Here is a 19,573-nt window from a genome sequence, read left to right on the forward strand (position 1 = left end):
AGGAAACGAGACAGCAAAATTAATTTTCTTTGTTAGATGTCCAGATATTATTTGTTCAGTAGCTAAGTGTTACTGAACAAATAACAGTATTAAGGTCAGGCTTAATGTTAAGTGTGTTAAGGTCAGGCTGGTTTCCCTAATATTAATTCTAATGGTTAAAGTTGTCTCATAAAAATAAATAATAATAAATAATATTCTGTGTCACTGAAGCACTTTGCAAACTAAGGGCCTGATCCTTCAAGCTTGTATTTTAATTCATAAAGATTTGAAAGAGCTGGAATCTGGTGATCTGAGCACAGGATTGGGAGCCCCCAAATTCTACACCCAGTTTTGACAGAGACTTGCTCTGAGGAAAACTTTAATGTACATTTCTCTCTGTCACAGGTATTGTAAGAATAAATCAGCTAGGCCCTGATCCTGCAAACACGGGTCTAGTTTTAAGCACATTAATATGCCCATTGAAATCAAGGGGATTAGTTTTGTGTTTAACTAATTAATTCTGACAACAAATACATAAAAGATTACAGTCTGTGAGCTGCAGTCAGAAAAAAGCAGCCCATACCCCATGCTAGCAGGTATTAGGAATGCAGTATTAAAATGAACAGTAGCACTGGTAGAAAACCAGCAAGGATTTTCCACTGAAAAAATCTTAAAATAAAGAGAAACATTTTCCTTTTGTTCCAATTTTTCATTGAGTTTGTAAGTTTTTTGCTTAAATGCCATTTGAGTGCTAAGCACTTTCTGGAAATAATATAATATTTCCTCCTGCCCAGAAGAGCTTACATTGTAAATTAGATATTACTCATCTCATTTGCGTCATGCCTATTATTTTAACTTTGCACACATTACAGTTACAGTTTTGAAGACAAACTTCATAAATATGCAAAAAGAAAAGGAGTACCTGTGGCACCTTAGAGACTAACCAATTTATTTGAGCATAAGCTTTCGTGAGCTACAGCTCGCTTCATCGGATATAGGAACTCCCTTTTCAAACACTGGCACTGGAGAGGAAAAAGGACCACCTTTGCTGTCGGTGATTTTTTCCCCAAGGCAAACTCAGAACCCATAGAGAGATGCATGATATTAGTGCCTGTACAACACTGGGCTGCTGTGATGGGAAAGCCACCCACCGTCCGCCTATGCTAGAGTTCACATCATGTTAGGGTGACCAGATGTCCCGATTTTATCGGGCCAGTCTTGATATTTGGGGGCTTTTTCTGACATAGGCTCCTATTACCCCCCACCCCGTCCTGATTTTTCACATTTGCTGTCTGGTCACCCTACATCATGTGTAGAAACGGGAGCAACAGAACCAGTGCTGCAGAAAGGCTGACAATTTTTTTCCTACAGACAACATAACCCACCCAGCAGCCAATGAAAGCTCTGCTAATGTACCACATTTGTAAACTCTATGTTGCAGCCCCAACCCCGCCCTTCCCAATGTCTTGCTCACATAGAGGATAACAATCTACTACTGCTGCCAGACAGATTATGTCTTCAGTTCAAGTAGCTGATGTCAGTTTTGCACTTCTGAAGTTACCAGGATAAAATCCTGCTGCTAGCTCATGAGGCAGCTCCTAACACTAACAAGTGGATAAAGAGTCACGTGATATACAGAGCAACATGGCCATGACCTATCAGCCATGTCGACCAGATAGGAACAGCTCATGCTACACACACTAGAATGGGACTGATTGGCTGATATGACATAGTGACAATCATTACCGATAACGTGGTCATGCTGCACATATAGCAACATCGTTTCAAGTCAGCCTCTATCAGTTAAACTGGGACCAGGTGCAGGACAACCAATTCAGTGTCTTGGATTCACAGGGCTGGTCCAAATGGTCTCTTTACAGTCAGAGTTCAAATAAACGCTAGACTTCTTTCTTCCTTCAAGAGACTCTCCCTGTCCCAGCTGGAGTCTGATTCCCTAATCTCTCCAAACCATCATGGCCAATGACTCAACATCTGCCTGTAACCGAGCTCCTCTTAACTGAGCACATCTCCCCACCCTGATCTCATTTTCTGCTGGTTGAGCCCCAGATAGTTCCTGCAGAAAGGGCAGGTATCTCTAGCAGATTCCCTACTGAACCCCTTTGCAGGCTTTGCAGAGTGTCTGGTCAGTCTAGATTTCATCCTGTACCTGCACTGAACTATCATGTCTAGGAGCCCTGACTGTTAGTGCTGACACTGTCTGCTGCCTTGGTCTTACTGCACACAACACACAAATTTTCTAGAGTCCCTTGAAGGGCTGGTTTGAATTGACCTGTGAGACAAAGGAAACTAGGAGCCCAGTTGTCTATGCTAACTCAAGGCTTCTGTATTTTCTCCCAAAATATTCCTTTAAGCTCCTGGGGGCTTTGACATCCCATTTTGATACACAGCCACATTTGTTGGCTCCTGCTCTGTCTCCTAAAGCAGCTACTTCTCATCCCTTCTCTCTTAGCAATGTCAGAACATGGTCGCCCGCCAAGCGTATGCAGATCAAAACCAGACATGCCCTGTGCGCACAGAAGCCACAGAAAGTCCCCCTTTTACAGCGCCTTGTGCACTCTCGCACGGCCTGCGAATGAGAATGTTACTTTGGGCCAGGTATGGGGAAGGTTTCCATGAGGTGCAAACCTGCTGAGCTAAAACCATATATCAACTTCCCGGGATGCTACCAAACAGTCATCAGATGATAAGGACTCCTGGTCACCCAAAAGTGCAGGGAGAGGGGCACTGCCCATCACCCAGGGGGAATTTGGAAGTTGAGTGGCCAGAGTATGATGCGCTAGCCATCCCTATTTACATAAGGGGCCCCACTTCAATGGGACTATTCCTGAGAGAAAAGTTAAGCATGTGTGTTTGTGGAACGCCCTCGTGAGTGTGTGCTAAAGGCCACCCCTCTCCCCGCTACTCCCTGTGTCTGTTACTGCCCCAGCTAGGAGCTAGCTTTAGCAAAAGCTGTAGCAGCTTCTGCTTTTGGCTCTGAGGGTTTCCAGTTCTGCTCCTGGTGCACCAGTCACATTTGAAGAATCAGGGCCCAGCCTGCTTTGACGATAAGGATTTAGCCTAAGCATCCAGGTCTGAAAATGGCACCTTTTTATATTAAAAACAGATTAATGGATGCGGTCACTTGGCACCAACTCGCCAATCTGTGGCATCTGTTATGATTATTCAGTAACAATAGGGAATGCATGTGGGTGCACCTCACTTTTAATCAAAAAGAGGATTACAAGGAATCTGTGGGGAACACATTTTTTCACAAATCAACCCAAGTTTTAGTCTGACATCTGAGCGCCCGTTAGGTATTTCAGGAATATTCATAAACTTTAATACTTGTAAAGTTTGTCATAACCCTTTAAGGATCTACTAAATGAGTTTTTAAGCTTCTGCAAACACAGAAAGTTCTGGGGAGTGGGAGCGGGGCGGGGAAATCACAGCTTTCATATACTTAAGGAATAGGTTTAAAAAGTTTTACCGTATTATCATAGCTGTAGGATTTTAAAGCAAACAGCAAAGGAGAAAATCCCCTACTGCAGTGGCAACACCTATCAAATCCCTGCAAACAAAGCTCATCTGCATTTGCCTTTACGAGGATGTTAATTGTTCAAAGTCATGCAAGAAAAAGGAGAAGTGGGTTCAGAATGTGTTTCCCTGGACAGGAACAGCAAACATTAGTATTTGGGCTTGAGTGCACCACACCTGCCTGACCTAAGTTAAAGGAAACATATTTCTTGCACTAAAATCACCTTCAAGGCTTTGTTCCCGCCTCCATCTGAACATCTGTTCCCACCTACCCTCTCTCCCGGTGCACTAGGCTCTACTCACTCCTTTAAATCGTAATGAGTCCCTTGTCTCCTTCCACTGGTGACTGATTTTTCCTTATGCCACCCTCGATGCCTTGAGCTGTCCCCCCCGTCCAGTGCGCCAGTCAGTCTCAGGATAGGTCTACAAAAGTCATGGGTTGTGACTGCACTCCTAGTGCAAATCACCTCCCGTGATGGCACGACAGACATACTCTCCCATGCCAGCTCCAATTTCTGCCTTAAAGCTCACCTCCTTTCCCGAGCTTACCACCACTAACACCTCTCCTGCTGCGTTAGCAGGTCTCACAATATGCAATGCTTTTCTTCAGGCCCCAGTTCCTGGAGTCATGGGATGTGAGAGAAGCTCAGGGTTCATTTTTAAAATAAATGTAAGTGTCTAGCCCACAGGGTTGCAGGGAAGAGCTTGAAAAACGTGACCTGAGGGTACTCTAAAGGCTCGGAAACCAACCAACAGGGAAATGAAAAGCAGCCTATTATTTATGTTTTTAAACAAATCATGGTTTCTAAGGCACTCTCAGGATTTTGGGAGCTCTGTCTGACTCATGAATGTTGAATACTTGGGGTTGGCAATACGGCGAGTCCTGTGCAGTCTATTCTTGCTTTCACACCTGCTCTTAATCCATCTTAACACACAAGTCACATTAAACGAAAGCAAAAAGTTGGAATGAACAACTGAATTCTGAACATGAGCCAGATATTTTTGGTGCTTCCCTCCCTGCCCTCTCTCCTTTGCTAGAATGAGGGCTAATTTAGATTATAAACTCTTCAGGTGGGTGGGACTTCATCTTGGCATATGTTTGTAAAGGGCCTCGCACCTCTCCAGGAAAGGAGAGAAAAAACAAAGTAGTATCCGTAAATCCCTGTGCTTCTGAAGTGAAATTCACCCCTGGGCAGAGAGCTAGCACAAAGCCTAGGTACCACTTACAAACTACAAGTTGGAGAAACAAAAAGGATTAAATTAGCACATGGGCGCTGAACCTGTGCTCTGTGCAAAGGTGAACTTCCCTTTCATCTACGAGGCGAGGCTGCCAATCTGAGAACACAGGATTTCCCACAAAGCTTCCAGCCTTCTTGAAAGAGTCCGTAAAATTCAACAAAGAGGCATAACCTTTCCGTAAGCTCTCGTGTATTACAGGGTGTGCTGGCTCTGCTAAAGGCAGGTGCAGTCCAACCCTTCCGTTACAGGACTCCATTATTGTGGGCTCTCCCTGTGTCTGCTGATGATAAAATGAGCTTGAGGATTGGGAATGAAAGAGGCCATGTACCTTGCGGGACCAGGCGGTAAAAACCCATCAGGCAGCAGTGAATAGATTAGTTCAGCAGTCGTAGTAACAACAGTATTACAGTGGCAGCTATTGGCCCCGAACGACATTCAGGCCCCATTGTGCTAAGGACCGCACAAGCGTGCAGTCAGAGGCAGTCCCTGCCCCAAAGAGCTTCCAGTCTAAGCAGACCAGACAGACTGAGGGTACGTCTAGGCTGCACGTGTTGACACTCCTGAACTAGCTTGAGCAACAATGGCAGGGAAGCCGCGGCAGCATCGGCTGCACAAACCCACCCAGGGGGTGTGCAGAGAGGGGGGCAAGCAAGGGCATGGTCTCCCCCGCCCCTGAAAAAAAATCTCCATGTGTCCCTGTAGCCTGGGGAGGGAGAAAGCTGAGCTCCTCACCCCCTGCTGGAGTCCCTCGTTGCCTCTGCCTTCACACACCCACCCCTCCCGCTCCACTCACCTCAGCGGGGCTCTGCAAAGCAGCCAGCAGCACTGGGACTGCAGCAGCAGGGTAGGAAAAGCAGCAGGCTGTAGATGTAGGGGCGTAGGGAGGAGGAGCTCAGCCGACAGCCAGTTGCTCTGCTGTTTCCTTCCTCCCTGGACGGCAGAGACAGGGAGAGTGCTGCTACCCGGGGGAGCTGCTCCTGGGTGTCCCTGTTAGAGACATCCTGAGAAATCTGGGGGTGGTGGTGTCACGTGAACCTTTCTTTAGTGTGTGTTTAATGTGCCCCTCCAAAAACGTTCACATTTAAATTCCCATGCACGCCCCTGAACCCACCCAGGACTCAGGATATGGGCTCAAGCGGCTATTCGGTGCTGCTGTGACTTCAGTGCTGTTATTTGAGCAAGCTGGCTTGAGGACGTCTACATGTGCTGACGTCACACCACTGGTTGCAGTGCAGACATAACCAAAGAATGGGAGTGGTACTATACCCTCCCCGTTTTTAATTGACACATACAGTAAATGACTTGCCCAAGGTCCCACTGGGACATAGAATCCTCATCACCCGAGTCCCAGACTAGCACCTTAACCACAAGACGCTCCTTCTTTTCTAGTATGCTGATAAAAATGACAACACCTAGAAAAATGGAGAGAAAGAGAGATACAGACCTTGTCGTCCAGAATAGGTTCGCACTGAGAGTAGTTGATCTTGGAAGCCCATGTCCCATTTCCCATGCATTCTCTGTAGGCGTTTCCTAATAGGGACCGAAATAAATAAATAAATAAATAAATGCACACGTTAACCAAAAAAACCCAACAACAACAAAAAAAAACCACCCACGGTGGTAGCTTTCTAGGTATAGATGTTAAATGAGAGCGTTTTCTCTGGATAAATAATTAATTCTGTCTCTGTGGGCTTTGCAGAATAGATAACTTGCCACACTCAGTAAGACAGGAAAGGACTGTGAAGAACACAGAAAAAAGAAGCTTAAAAATAAGGTACATTTTTGCCTGTGCCTGTATCTCCCCTCTGCAGTCCCTCGAGGGCACGCCATCCAGGCTCCTGGTTCCGTAGCTGTCACCTCTTTTGAGCAGAGACCTTTGTCTCTCTCCTTCCTGACTGGGACTTTTCCAGTCTGCACAGTTCACTGCCTTCACGGCGATATTCCCAGTAAATCAGACAGCGTAAACAGGCCAGCGTCTGTGCTTTGCTCTCTCTCCAAAGGCTATGAACAGCTGCAATTGCCAGCAGTTACAAGTTACCACACAGCTCTTCCTAAGCAAGCACATTTATACTAAAGGTGAAAGCATTACAGAGAAAACATTAAAAACAATAAAACTTCCATGCATGCTAACTAGCTTACCCTGTTTACAACTCCAACATGGGCTCTGATAGGAGTCATTCCTTCAAACCCCACCACAGAGTTTATCTGTGGTTACAAGTTCTTAACAGCCTGAGCTCCGAACTATCACCCCCATGAATAGGTTAGTTTGTCTTTTATGCAGTTGGACCTTTGATATTGAGACTCTGGGAACAGATGATCATCAGACAGCGGTCCCATCCTCAGATCATAGCTTCAAAAGGTTGGTTTTTGCATAGCCAGGAGGTAAGGGATTTGCATTCACCTCTCCCTAGAGACTCCAGAAGCAAACAGCTTGATACTGTTTCTCCCAAGAGTCCAGTCACATCTGGTACATTGTTCTCAGTACAGTCCTTTGAAGTTCAGAACACTTCCCAGGGTTCACAACACATCTCCCCCCACAGAATTTACATACAATCCCACCCATTAGAATACACAGACCGTTCATTAAATACAACGGACCCAGAACATACTTAAACTCAATTCAGTAAGGTTTCCCACGGATACTGCAGGAAATTGCCATATCTCTCACAGCCTTATGAAAAGGAGGTTAAATGAATTGTGCAAAAATGTTAGTGAAAGTTTGGGTGCCTAATGCCACAACTTGGAGTGTGTCATGTAGTTTACAAAGTTGTTACTATACATACTAGGGTCTTGTTCCCCTCTCCCTTACACTGGTGTAAACTGGGAGTAAGGTTAGGTCTACTCTGCAAAGTTTTGATGGCATAGCTGTCAGTCAGGAGTGTGAAAAAACCACACCTTCTAGCTCACATAGTTATGATGACAAAACTCCCAGCATAGACACAACTACTCCGACAGAAGAGTGCTTCCGTCAGCATAACTAACGTCATTCAGGGAGGTAGTGGTCCAACACTGGCAGGAAAGCCTCCTTGCGTTGGCATATGCCCTGTCTACACTATGGAGCTCTGCTGACATAGCTACACCAGCAAAACATATGTAGTGTAGACAAGGCCTAACTCCTTTGGAGCCACTGACTCTTCCTACGTGCTGCCTTCCTATACAGTAGCATATAAAGCAAACGACTCAACGAGTCAGGATTTGGATCAAGCTTTGTGGCCTTCCTAACAAATCAGTCACGCAGGCTGAATTCAGGCCAGCTGGCTTTCCCATTGGTTATTAAAATTCTCGCAGTCAGCTGCATGAGATGCCACAAGTGGGGACAAAACAACATTTCAGTGAGGCTGGGAAAACAACACATGAACTTTGTCTGAATTGATTTCAGCTTTAATTGAGCGTTGTTCGGGCCCAGCCAGCCGTCCTTTAGAAAACAAACCGCCCACAGCAAGAGTCTGAATCTCCACTTGGGAACATGGGTGCAAAGGAGGAGTAACTGCATGGCAGTCCGTGGAGTTACGCTGGCACAAAACTGGCCTGAGCGGGCTCAGAATGAAGCCCAAGCTGCTTCTGCTTTTTTGCCCAAACATTCTGGATGTCTCAAAGGCCGCCATTTGGTTAATGAGAGTTAACACAATACAGACTCCAGTCACTCTGTTTTTTTCGTTCCCCCCTCTGATATAATTGCTTTCTCCTCACTGACTTCTCTGAAAGCAGATAATAATATCACCTAGTCCCTGTCAGACCTCCACTGAATGACTTGCCAGTTCGTCCGGTCTCCTTATTTTAAAAGCATTGTGTCACCTACCGGAACTACAGAGCTCCTGCTCAGCACATCACTGGACCGGACACCATTCTGTGCTGTGAAAGTAACTCTCTCTCACACACACCTCCTCCCCACTCCCGAAGGGGTACCAATAAATTAAATGTTTGAAGTCCTTGCCGAGAAATGAGTTCCTAAATTCAATTTCACGTTCATTTGAAATATAGCCTTAAGGGCTGTGCAAAACAGCACATGTCTATTCTAGCTTTGGGGAATACGCCAGATAATCCTGTGGCACCTTGAGAGGAAACTACATGGCTTTGAAGTACAAACCATTTTATTGTATATAAATTCATCCACCTCCCCACCCCACACAAAAGTGTTGTGTAACGACAACATTTCCCCCCTTTGTCTGTTGCAGGCTATAGCCTATGAGAGAGACACTGACAATTAGATAAGCATAAAATAAAGAATAGACAATTCATTAAAATGCACACAGGACAAAGCTAAGCAACTGCATCATCTTCTCCTCATCTCACCTTTCTCCTCTTTACCCCCATCCTTCCTTTTGTCCTTTTGTCTTCATCATATGGCGCCAGGTCAGCCCAGCTGTTACACAGCTGTGCAGCATGGATGGTGGGAATAAGGAGCAAACCAAGAGCCCAAATGCTTACATGCTGCTTAAAATGCCTTTAAAAAAATCACTGAAGCAGTTGCTAGGACAGAATAGGTTGGGTCTTTTTTAGTATTTTTAAATAATGGAAGTTTATGCCAAGAGTCTCTTTAAACCTACCAGTACCTAAGTTAACAATAGGATAGTTCACAAAGGGCAATACATGTGGCTTAGAATCCACATGTATTTGTTACAACACATTTATGATCATTTGAGAGGTGATGCAGGGGTGGGGGGAATCTCCCGGATGGCTACTGAAATCTTGTGTTGATGCTGATGGCTAGTTTGCATTACTGACAACTTTCATGGGGTTCAACAGAGCTGGAATAAATGACACCTAGACACAAACTTGCCACAAATCTGGGTGTGAAGTGACAAACAATGGATCACCTCCTTGCTTATGGCATGTGCTACATCTGTAGAAGACCATTCAATTTCACACAGTGTTGTATGCAGCTGAAACTTGGCTACCTACTTGTGCTGATTCACTGCTTCCTCCCATAGCAACAGGGTTGGATACAATGGGTATGAAACATTGCCAGCGCATTAAGCCAATGAGGCAGGATGATTTTATAGCTCTGAACTCAGCTCTCAACCTAAGTATTCACATTATTCTCCATTCCAGCACGCATATATTGTATGAAGTGGCCTTACTATACAAGTCAATGGAAGTTAATTTTATCCTTCTGTATCTGCACCTGACACCAGCTGGGAACACCTGAGGGAATGAGCCATCACTATAGCAGGCACTGGTTGAGAAGATACATAACAGTATTCCATTACCCTCTGTTTTCACACACAGGTACTGAAAACAATCACTTTTGGGGATGAAATTTTCCATGCTTATTTTTGGACCAAAGGAATTTGGGGTGTATTGAAAATTGTGTTAAAAATTACAAGCTATCACTTTAAGTTAAGGGGTTTCCAGGTCCTGCTTGCATGCTAGGGGCGTTGTAGGGAAGCCTGTGATCTGGGGCTCCAGTCAGTCAGTCTTCAAAGAGCCAGCCTATGGCAAGGTAGGTCCCTTTGCCTTAGGGAGCAGTCTGTTTTGTTTGTTTTTGGTTTCTTGTGGGTTATTTCTAAGAAATAAAGTAGTGTTACATTCCAATGTCCAGAAAGCTTTGGATTTAATAATTATGCGATGCTTGGACAACTGTGTCCTGAACATATCGCAATAGACAATATTCTTTAAGTCTTTAGGGAAGCACTTAAATGGTTTGAATTTCCACTCCCGGGCTCTGTGGGTGAATACACAACATTGCACACGCACTTCGTAGGTGCAAGCACTGAATGGTTCTCATCACCTGTTCATATACGACTGAGATTTTTCAGCTGCAAAACCCACTTCTCCCAATGCACTGGATGAGTGAAAATTCTTACACTTGCTCGTGTTCAGATGCTGGAATATTTAAAATGCAGATGGTAGGCACCCACATCTGCAGAGATCAGGTGCATGCACATTCTGGGTATGAACAATAAGTCCAAGCAGAAGCTCAGTTGAAAGTCTGGCCTCAAGTGCCATGTCCCTCCTGCACTGCTAGGGGGAGACAGTCAGAGAGGAGCTTTTGTCCCCAGGGACGGTGAACTCCCAGGCAAGGCAGCTTTAAGTTTTCCCTGGGGTCTGTAAGAATTCTGCCAGCAGAGGCTGCACCAGGGATGTGGTGAGTAATAGCATCTCCCAGCTGCCATAGTCCTGCCACGCTCGCAGCCAGCCCCACTCACTTTTTGGTTGCCTATGTTAAAACTGACTCCAGGAGCAATGTTAACTCAGCCGCAGGACACAGATGCACCATTAAACATACAGCTGAAGAGGTTCGTTTGTATCTTATAGGATGGACAGTGCATCAGAGTTTGCTTTCCTTATGGAAGCTGAACTTCCCACCCATCAGCTCATGTAGACGAAGCCTGAAGTCTCCAGCAGGGCTCGCTGCCGCAGCTGCAGTGACCCTATAAAACCACCTGCTGTACTGTGCTGCTGGGAGCCCCTTCAGTATTGCACATGCCTGCCACTGGCTTCAAGGATTGCCAGGCATGTGCACCCAGGGGGCAAAATGTTAAAGTTATAGCAGATTATCTCTGCGTTCCCTGAAGAAGAGAGAGGCAAAGAGAAAGTCACGCCTGAGACCTCACCCCTCCATCCTTCTATTTATGGCCCCATTACCACAGTATCTCCACAGTAGCCAATATAGCTATTGAGGGAAAAGCAATAAATTGTAGAAACACAGAGACACCGGGGGTGAAATCCCAGCCCCACTGACATCACTGGGAGTTTTTCCAGTGATTTCAATGGAACTAGGATTTTATCCTAGAACTTTATTAATGGTTGGAAACTAATATCATCGCGTAGGATCAACTTTAACCCTTAAGAGGATGGATGGCCCGGTAGTTAGGGTGCTAGCCTGGGGTGTGATGAGACCCCAGTTCAATTCCCTCATCTACCAGAATGACCTTGGGCAAGTGACTTAACCTTTTCCATGCCTCGGTTCCCCACTTGTAAATATGGGGATAATAGCATTGCCCTGCCTCACAGGGGTGTGTGAGGATGAACGCATTAAAAAGAGCCGGGGGGCCATATAAGTACCCAAAAGAGAAGAGCACATGATGGATGTAGGAGTTACATACTCATTCAAAGGCCTGATTGAAGTATCCCTAACCATAAATCCTCCTCAATCACATACAAACTTCCAGCTAATGAGCACAAAAATACTTCAGATATTTGACCCTCGGCTTAAATGCACTTGTCTTGATCAGCCACAAAACCATTTCACAGGGTTTATTTCACAGGGTTTATTTTACAGGGTTTCATTGCCTGCTGGAGGATGGCTCAAGAGGACACTGGCATGGAGGTAAAGTATTTTTCAAAGATTCAAACCTATTCCTAGGAGATGTTATTTCATTTGTCACATGCGGCTCTCAGAGAGAAATTTATTTTATTAATGTCAATGGGTTAAAGTTCAGCTAACAAAGCTGAAAATCAACCTTGGCCTAGCAAGTAACGACCCTCGTAAACAAGGCCCTTAATGAGGGAAATGATCGTTGAAGAAACGTGATTTTTTTTCAATTTTCTTCCCCGAGCGGTTCCTGTGACAAGTATAAAGAAAACTCTTCTAGGAACCGGAAGTGATCCCATTTGAAAGCAGGGTATGAAGTAGTAAGGGAAGGTACTCTAACAGCAATGAAACAGAGGCTTAGCTGTACAGCACCTTCCATTTTGAAGGACCTCAAAACTACAGCTGGTCAGAACATTGTTACCGAACTGTTTCAGGGAGACATATTTGTTTCCAGATCGGGGGTGACAGTTTGTGGCAGGCTAAGGCACCGAGGGGGTCCCCTGTAAGCCAGATCCAGTCCACGAAGACCTTCCGTTTTGCCTGCCAGGCATTAGCTGCTCCATCCAGGTCCCCACTGAGGGCTCTGCAGTAGGGATGGGCCCTGGTACCTGGCTCCAGCAACTGTGTTTCCCTGTCCAGCCGGCAGCATTTCCATGCTGACCTGCCTGAGTGCCCCCCAGTCCCGCCAGTTCCAATGACGCTCTGCAGCCAGGAGGGAAAGGGCCAGAACTACCAGGAGCCCAGGGCCAGCCAGAGCCAGATACGGGGTCTGCCTTTACAGCAGAGCCCCTAGTTGGGACCAGGAAGGAACAGCGGACACCCATCAGGCCAAATGGAAGGCCCTCGCCTGTGGCTCCATCTTCTGTGTTCCCATGCCAGGCGCCCCCTTTCACTCCTCTGCGGATATTGGGCCCGGAGTGGTGGTGCTCAGATGCTGGTCAGGATAGGGACACTGCAAGCCAGGAGAAGGCTGGAGAGTAGAAGGACAGAGCAGCTGAAAGCCCAGGGTGGATCCAGAGCTGAGTAGTGGGGCCACCCAGACACCAGAGCCCCAGCTGGGAGCAGGAGCCAGGCAGTGGACAACAACAGTTTGGGCTCCACAACTGAGCTCTTCAGGGGGCAACGCTGCCACTAGTGACAGTGATTCTATAAGCTAGTGATTAGGGCACTGGGCTGGAATATGGGTGTTTCAGGTTCAACTCTCTTGATTTAGAGCAGAGAATTTTATCCCAGATCACTCCAAATCAGGCAGACCAGGGACCTGAACCTGCGACTCCCACAGCCCAGGCCAGTGCTCAAGCCACTAGGCTACAGGGTGTGTAGGCATGCACACATATACACACACACACACACACACACACTCTCTCTCTCTCTTAATCTGCCTTAGGGAATAAAACACCCTAAACCAGGCATTCAGTAACAAGAATACAAAGTTTAAACTAACTGCCATACGCCTCTATTCCATGTGGAACATAAGGCCTTCACCACGACACTCCATCTTTGATGGTTTCTTGCTGCAGTCTTCACTTCTTCCCAGGAAATGCTGATAGCTGTCAATTCTCCTTCTTGTTTGCGTGTAAAAAAACAGCCACTGGGGGGAGTGGGCAGATAGCCACACATCTCCTGATTTAACTGTCTAGTTTTAGGTGTATTTGTTGTTGGCAACGGCAGGAAGTGGGGTGCCTGCAGAGCTACTGCAGACATATGTGTATGTCTGGCCTGAACGAAGACTCTTAATACCTAACAAGGCTGACGTATGTATGGTTTTACACTACAACACATGGCGATGAGACAGAGCTGAACTTACAAAAATGAAAAAAAAAAAGAGAAAGATTTGTGAAGTCATCTGTAAGTCAGGCCTACAAACCCTTACAAACATATGGGAAATGACTACAACCCTTGGGACTATTTCACCATGATTTAATCCACCACACCAAACTTGGGAAGAATACCGTGAAAGAGCTTATTTTTTCCACTGCTAATGGTATTTCAGATGATTCTAAAAAGAAAGCTATCACAGTCAACAGCGTAGGGACCAAGACTTACAGTTTAACGAGAAACCTGTTAATCCCTGAAGAGCCTGTAGACAAAAGCTTGATGAGCTAGGAAATCTGTTAAAAAATGTTTCAACCTAACACCTAGTGAAACAGTAGAACGACTGAAGTTTAACTCTCGGTCAAGGGCAGCAGGAAAACAGTAACGGAATTTGTGGCAGAACCGAGGAAGCTCTCTCAAGACTGTAGTTACGGTGTGTCCCTGACACACGTGCTAAGAGACAGATTAGTTTGTAGCATTAATGATGACAAAAAGGCAAAGGAGATTACTCTCTGGATGACAGTTAACATTTGAAACAGCTCTGAAATTGGCGCAGGCTATGGAATCAGCAAATAACATTTTACAGGATTTACAAACACAAACCACAGGGCAGATGGCAATAGCACACAAGAAATAGAAGGTAGGTGGAAAAAAATATGCAAGGCGACCTGGGAAACAGATCCAGTCAGCTAGCAGAGAGTGTTATAGTCATGGAGGCAAACGCAACCCAATGGATTGCGGACTGAAATAACGAGAAACGTCACATCTACAGGTGGACAGGACACATCTGAAGTATGTCAAAACAATACCAGGAAAGCAGAGACACAAAACCATGATAAAAAGCAGCCTCATAGCCTTGGTAATTTTCATGTACTTTAGGTGAAAAGCAGTGAAAAAGAAGATGAAGTAGCAGCTTATACTATCTATAGTATAACAAACAAATATTCCTGAAATAGGTCCCATTCATATTGGGCTGTCTGTAAAGGGAAACAAAACATATGATTTGCGCTGTACATGGGAGATAATGTAACTATTATAAGCCAAGAACCATATGGGCCCTTGTGGAAAGATAGTGAGCCACCTTCGCTGCAGAAATGTAGGACAAAATTACCACCACATTGGAGAAGCCATAAAGACACTGCAAGCCACCAATGTGAATGTTTGGAACCAGAGACAAATAAGGCATCTACCATTTCTAGGAGTCTCGGGCACTGGCCCTGACTGGCTCAGAAGAGGGTGACTGGCTGACCTTTCACTGGATTCACTGATTTCACTTGAAATCAGAACACGATCTAGTTCTGGAAACTTTTAAATACACATACAGAAGTATTTAAAGATGAACTGGATACTTTAAAAGGCACTGCTGCTAAAGTCTACGTAAACCCAAATGTCATGCCTTGTTATTTCAAACCCAGATCTGTACCCCGTGTCATGAAACAAAATGTTGAAATGGAGTTAAAAAGACTACAGGCAACTGGCATTATTGAACCTGTAAAGTTTTCTAGATAGGCTGCCCCAAAAGTCCCAGTGAAGAAGCCAGTTGGCTCCATATGACTACGTGGTGACTATAAGTTGACTGTAAATAGGATCTCAATTAAAACAGCGCCCAATTCCAAAAACTGAACTGCTCTTTGCAGTTTTAGCAGGAGGGCAATTGTTCACAAAGTTACATCTGAGCCAGGCCTGCCAACAGATCATCCTGGAAGAAGACTGCAAGCAGTATGTCATGTAAATTCTCCAAGACTGTTCAAATATAATCAGTTACTTTTTGGTAGGTCCTCAGCCCCTGCTATTTTCCAAAGAACCATGGGGGGATTGATTCAGGGAATTCCACGTGTGGCAGTATATCTGGATGATATATTAATCACAGGTCCCACAGAATCTGAACATTTACAAAATTTAGCAGAAGAGCAAAACAGGCTAAAGGAAACAGGTCTGCACCGAAAACGGAGTAAGTGTTCCTTCCTGGCATACAAAGTGATATCCTTGGGCTGTAAAGTGGATGCCCAGGGACACCACCAAGTGAGAGATAAAGTCAAAGCAATTAGGGATGCTCTGGAACCTAGGAATAGTTCAGAGCTGAAGGCTTACTGAGGCTTGCTGAATTTCCCGAGTAAGTTTTTGCCAAACTTAACACTTCTAATGCCTCTGTATATGTTACTTAAAAAGGGGGTTAAACGGTATTGGAAATCAGCTCACGAACAAGTGTTTCAGGATTCTAAATTATTGCTGCAGACCTCATAAGTCCTGGACCATTATGAGGCTGACAAACAACTGATATTGATTTGTGATGCATCTTCGGAATTGGAGCTGTTTTAGCTCACCGGATGGAGAATGGATAAGAAAAGCTAACTGAATTTGCATCCCAGACTGTCTTCTGCTAGTCATAATTATTAATAGCTAGATTGAGAGGGATTAGCTGTTCTTTGGGGTGCAGAAGATATTTCTATTATATATAGGCACTGATTTATAATTTGCACCGATGAAACCCCTACTCACATTGTTTAATGAGATGAAAATTATGCCACAGATGGCATCACTCAGGATCCAGAGATGTCCAGTGACACTAAGAGTCTATGAATATACCATTGTATACAAAACTGGCCAGAAGTTGGGAAATACAGATGCTTTAAGCCAGTTGCTTTTACTAAAGACACATGAACAAGATAAAAAAAAGTGAAGAGAGTGTTACTAATGGACTGTCTTCATACACCTCCAATGACACCATTACAGGTAAAAGTACTGGATCTATACCAGTCCATGATTCACAAAAGTTTGAGAATTTGTGCTAAAGTGATGGCCACAGACCAAAGCTGATCAGAAGCTCACACCTTATTATAAGTGACACAGTGAACTCAGTGTGCAAGATGGGTATGTATTATGGCATGGTCCTCATTCCAAAGCAAGGATGTGAAGTATGGATGAACTCCATCAACACACCCCATACGTGCCCCCATGACCCCGAGAGCTATGCTGGCAGAAGCATAATTCCTGGTTGGTCACCCATGACAGACAGACCAAATGCAAGTCCGTTAGCCCTCCTAGTAAGGGGTTGGGATTGAGCTAACAACCTGTTCCTGTTAAAAAAAGTAATTACAGAAACCTACACTTCTGTTCAGCTCACCAAACCAAGTCATTGTTAGACATATAATAGAAATACAAGTAGATCTCATTTAGACGAAAACTTTGGGAAGTACCTGAAAAAAATCTCTCTCATTATGGTGTGAAGAAGAAAGCCTCGAAAAAAACCACATTTTTTGGACATTACATAGAACTCAAAAATTATTAAAACGAAACCCCGAAAAACAGAAGCCCCATCTCCAGTTCCTCAATCCTGGTGCAACATACAACAGCCTCACGGGTGCCCTAAGTTTCACCCAGCAGCCTATGGCCAAAATGCCCTGCTTTAGTATCTGGACATTGCTGCTCAAGAAGTGAGAGTAGTTAGTGATAACAGGCAAGGGATGTGAGAAAAAGCAAGCGAGAGCAGGAGGTGGGAAGAGAGGCAGGAAGGAATTTAAGCAGGACTGAGAGTCAGGGAAGGCCAAAAGTAGGGAGAAGAAGGAGAGAAAAGTAATTGGTCACCAAAGCTCCCTTAAAAAATACTTGATTTGAACTAGAATGTATGGATTGTCAGAGGTCAACCCAGCTAACTGGCTAATCCATGTGCAATGTCATCTCTTCCTTCACTGCTTTCACACTCAACATCCCTTTGGGACTGCTTCTTTTTATAGCAGGAAATGCTCTTTCCTTTCAAAATACTACAGCACCGTAAGTGTGGCTTGAAAATCCCACTAGCCTTCAAATGGACTCAGCTTGCACAAGAGCGGCCTACTTTTAATTAGTATCAAAATTAGCAAAACACTGTGTATGTACAGAATTTGCAGTAAGTCATTAGGTTTCTAAAAGCTTCCCTTCCAACGAGAGGTCCACAGTTATCTCACTGTCCTCTGTTATCTCTTGTCTTACACTTACATTGAAAGTTCTTTTGGGCATTTGTTATGTTTTTACAGTGCCCATCCAGCACAACAGAACCTTGGCCACTAGGTACTACAAATAAATTGTATAAACAACAAAGTCCCATTAAAGGTCATGTAATTTTACACCCATCTTACTGTCATGATTATTTGCCAACTTGTAGGGCCAATTTGTGATCTCTTGATGAGTAATTCCAGGGAAAATGGAGGAACTGCTCACCAATGGGAGTCAGGGATTCACAGTCTGTACCACTGAGCACTTTGATTCTCATGTACTTTATCATGCTGTCTCAAAGGCAGAATGAGAGAAAAAGATAAAGATCAATATAAAAGAGCAAAGGCAATTAAACCTAACATTCAAATACATGAATCTTCCACTTAAGGTTAGAAACAATAAAACAGGCCTTTTGCTATATATTCAGAGAAAGAAAATGCATGAGCTGGAGCACCTAAATCTGTGCAGTTCTTCTTTGGGTACTGAGGGCTGCCTGTGAGATGCCCAGTGCTCGTGATCTCTTCAATGACGAATAAACGAAAGAATTAGAACATTTGCTTTGCCAGACTAGATCAGACCTGTGGTCCATTAGGTTCAATATCCAGTGTCTGACAGTGCAAGAAAACATGCAACAGGCAGATGTGGGATAATCTGCCCTCCCCGACGGTCTCATTCCAACCCCTAATAGGTAGAGGTTAGTTCACATCCATTTTACACCATCCACAATGCCTTTTGTTACCAACTTCATCACCGTCTATTGCTAATGCAATTGGTGACACCACGCATCCCTATCCAACTCCAGTCACAATATCAAACCCCTCACCCAGGCTTGTTTCCAATCTTACTATGCATCTAACTTCCATCATATAAACTCTGTATTATATTGATCAGTTTGTCTTGCATCTCTTAGCTGCTAGCAATATCCACAGGGTGTCTCTGGGGACACCATTGAATACCTTCTTTAAGTCAATAAAGTTGATTAAGATGGATTTTTTCAGACAGTGGCTTTTTTGAGGATCTACCTGGACAGAACCCAGTCTGTTCTTCTAGTAATTTTTCATCCACCATCTTGTCCATTCTGTTCAGCATAACAGTAGCCAATATTTTACCTGGGATTGATAACAGTACAATACCTTTTCCGGCAATTCCACAACACCACCATCTTTCCAGTCTTGGGGCACTTGTTCTTCCTCCCATATTTCATTAGAGTTTTGTTACTGCTCCATCAGAATTTCACCTCCTGCCCTTGGTACCTTTATTTGAATTCTGGTAGTTCACTGGGTCCCAGCTCTCCCCTGTTTCCAGCATCCCTCACCAGCTATCACTTCAATGTGGTGGCAGTCCACCTTTCGGTAGATAGTGATAGGGTCACCAATTACGTTTGCCCCCTTCCAGGGTAACAGAGTCCAACAAAATACACAGTCCACCCCCAACAAAGGGGTTACAGCCCATCTCCAGATCCCTATGGATAGCACGCCTTTCAATTCAGACTTACAATGTCTTTATCCTCTCCTCCTGTCCAATGGGAAGTGGGAAGGGGTTTACTTCCCTTCCACAAAAAGGGCGATTGGTAGGGGAGCTCAGGGCCTCCCCATCTACCAGGCTCAGACCCAGGGCCCTATGAGAGGCAGTGATATCCAACACCCTGGAGTGCTTTGAGACTGCTTTCCTTGGCCACTTCCTACTACTTGCTTCTTCACAAGGCTCAAAGTTCTTCACTTAAAGTCCAATAGAAAAATAGCAAAAAAACAACTGAATCTTCAGGCCAGATGGTAG

The 19,573-nt window shown here is 44.7% G+C and overlaps 1 protein-coding gene across 4 annotated transcripts in view; it reads right to left on the reverse strand.

Annotated features, from left to right (window-relative positions):
• CRHR2 (corticotropin releasing hormone receptor 2) overlaps positions 1–19,573 on the reverse strand; it is a 246,297-nt gene that overhangs the window by 96,801 nt on the left and 129,923 nt on the right. For all 4 annotated transcript variants that reach the window (XM_073334745.2, XM_073334747.2, XM_073334746.2 and 1 more), the window contains one exon: positions 6,197–6,282. In XM_073334745.2, coding sequence (XP_073190846.1) covers positions 6,197–6,282 — 86 coding nt within the window. The remainder of the gene's footprint in view (positions 1–6,196; positions 6,283–19,573) is intronic.

Source organism: Lepidochelys kempii, chromosome 2, assembly GCF_965140285.1.
Source record: "Lepidochelys kempii isolate rLepKem1 chromosome 2, rLepKem1.hap1, whole genome shotgun sequence".
In the NCBI taxonomy this organism is placed as follows: domain Eukaryota; kingdom Metazoa; phylum Chordata; order Testudines; family Cheloniidae; genus Lepidochelys; species Lepidochelys kempii.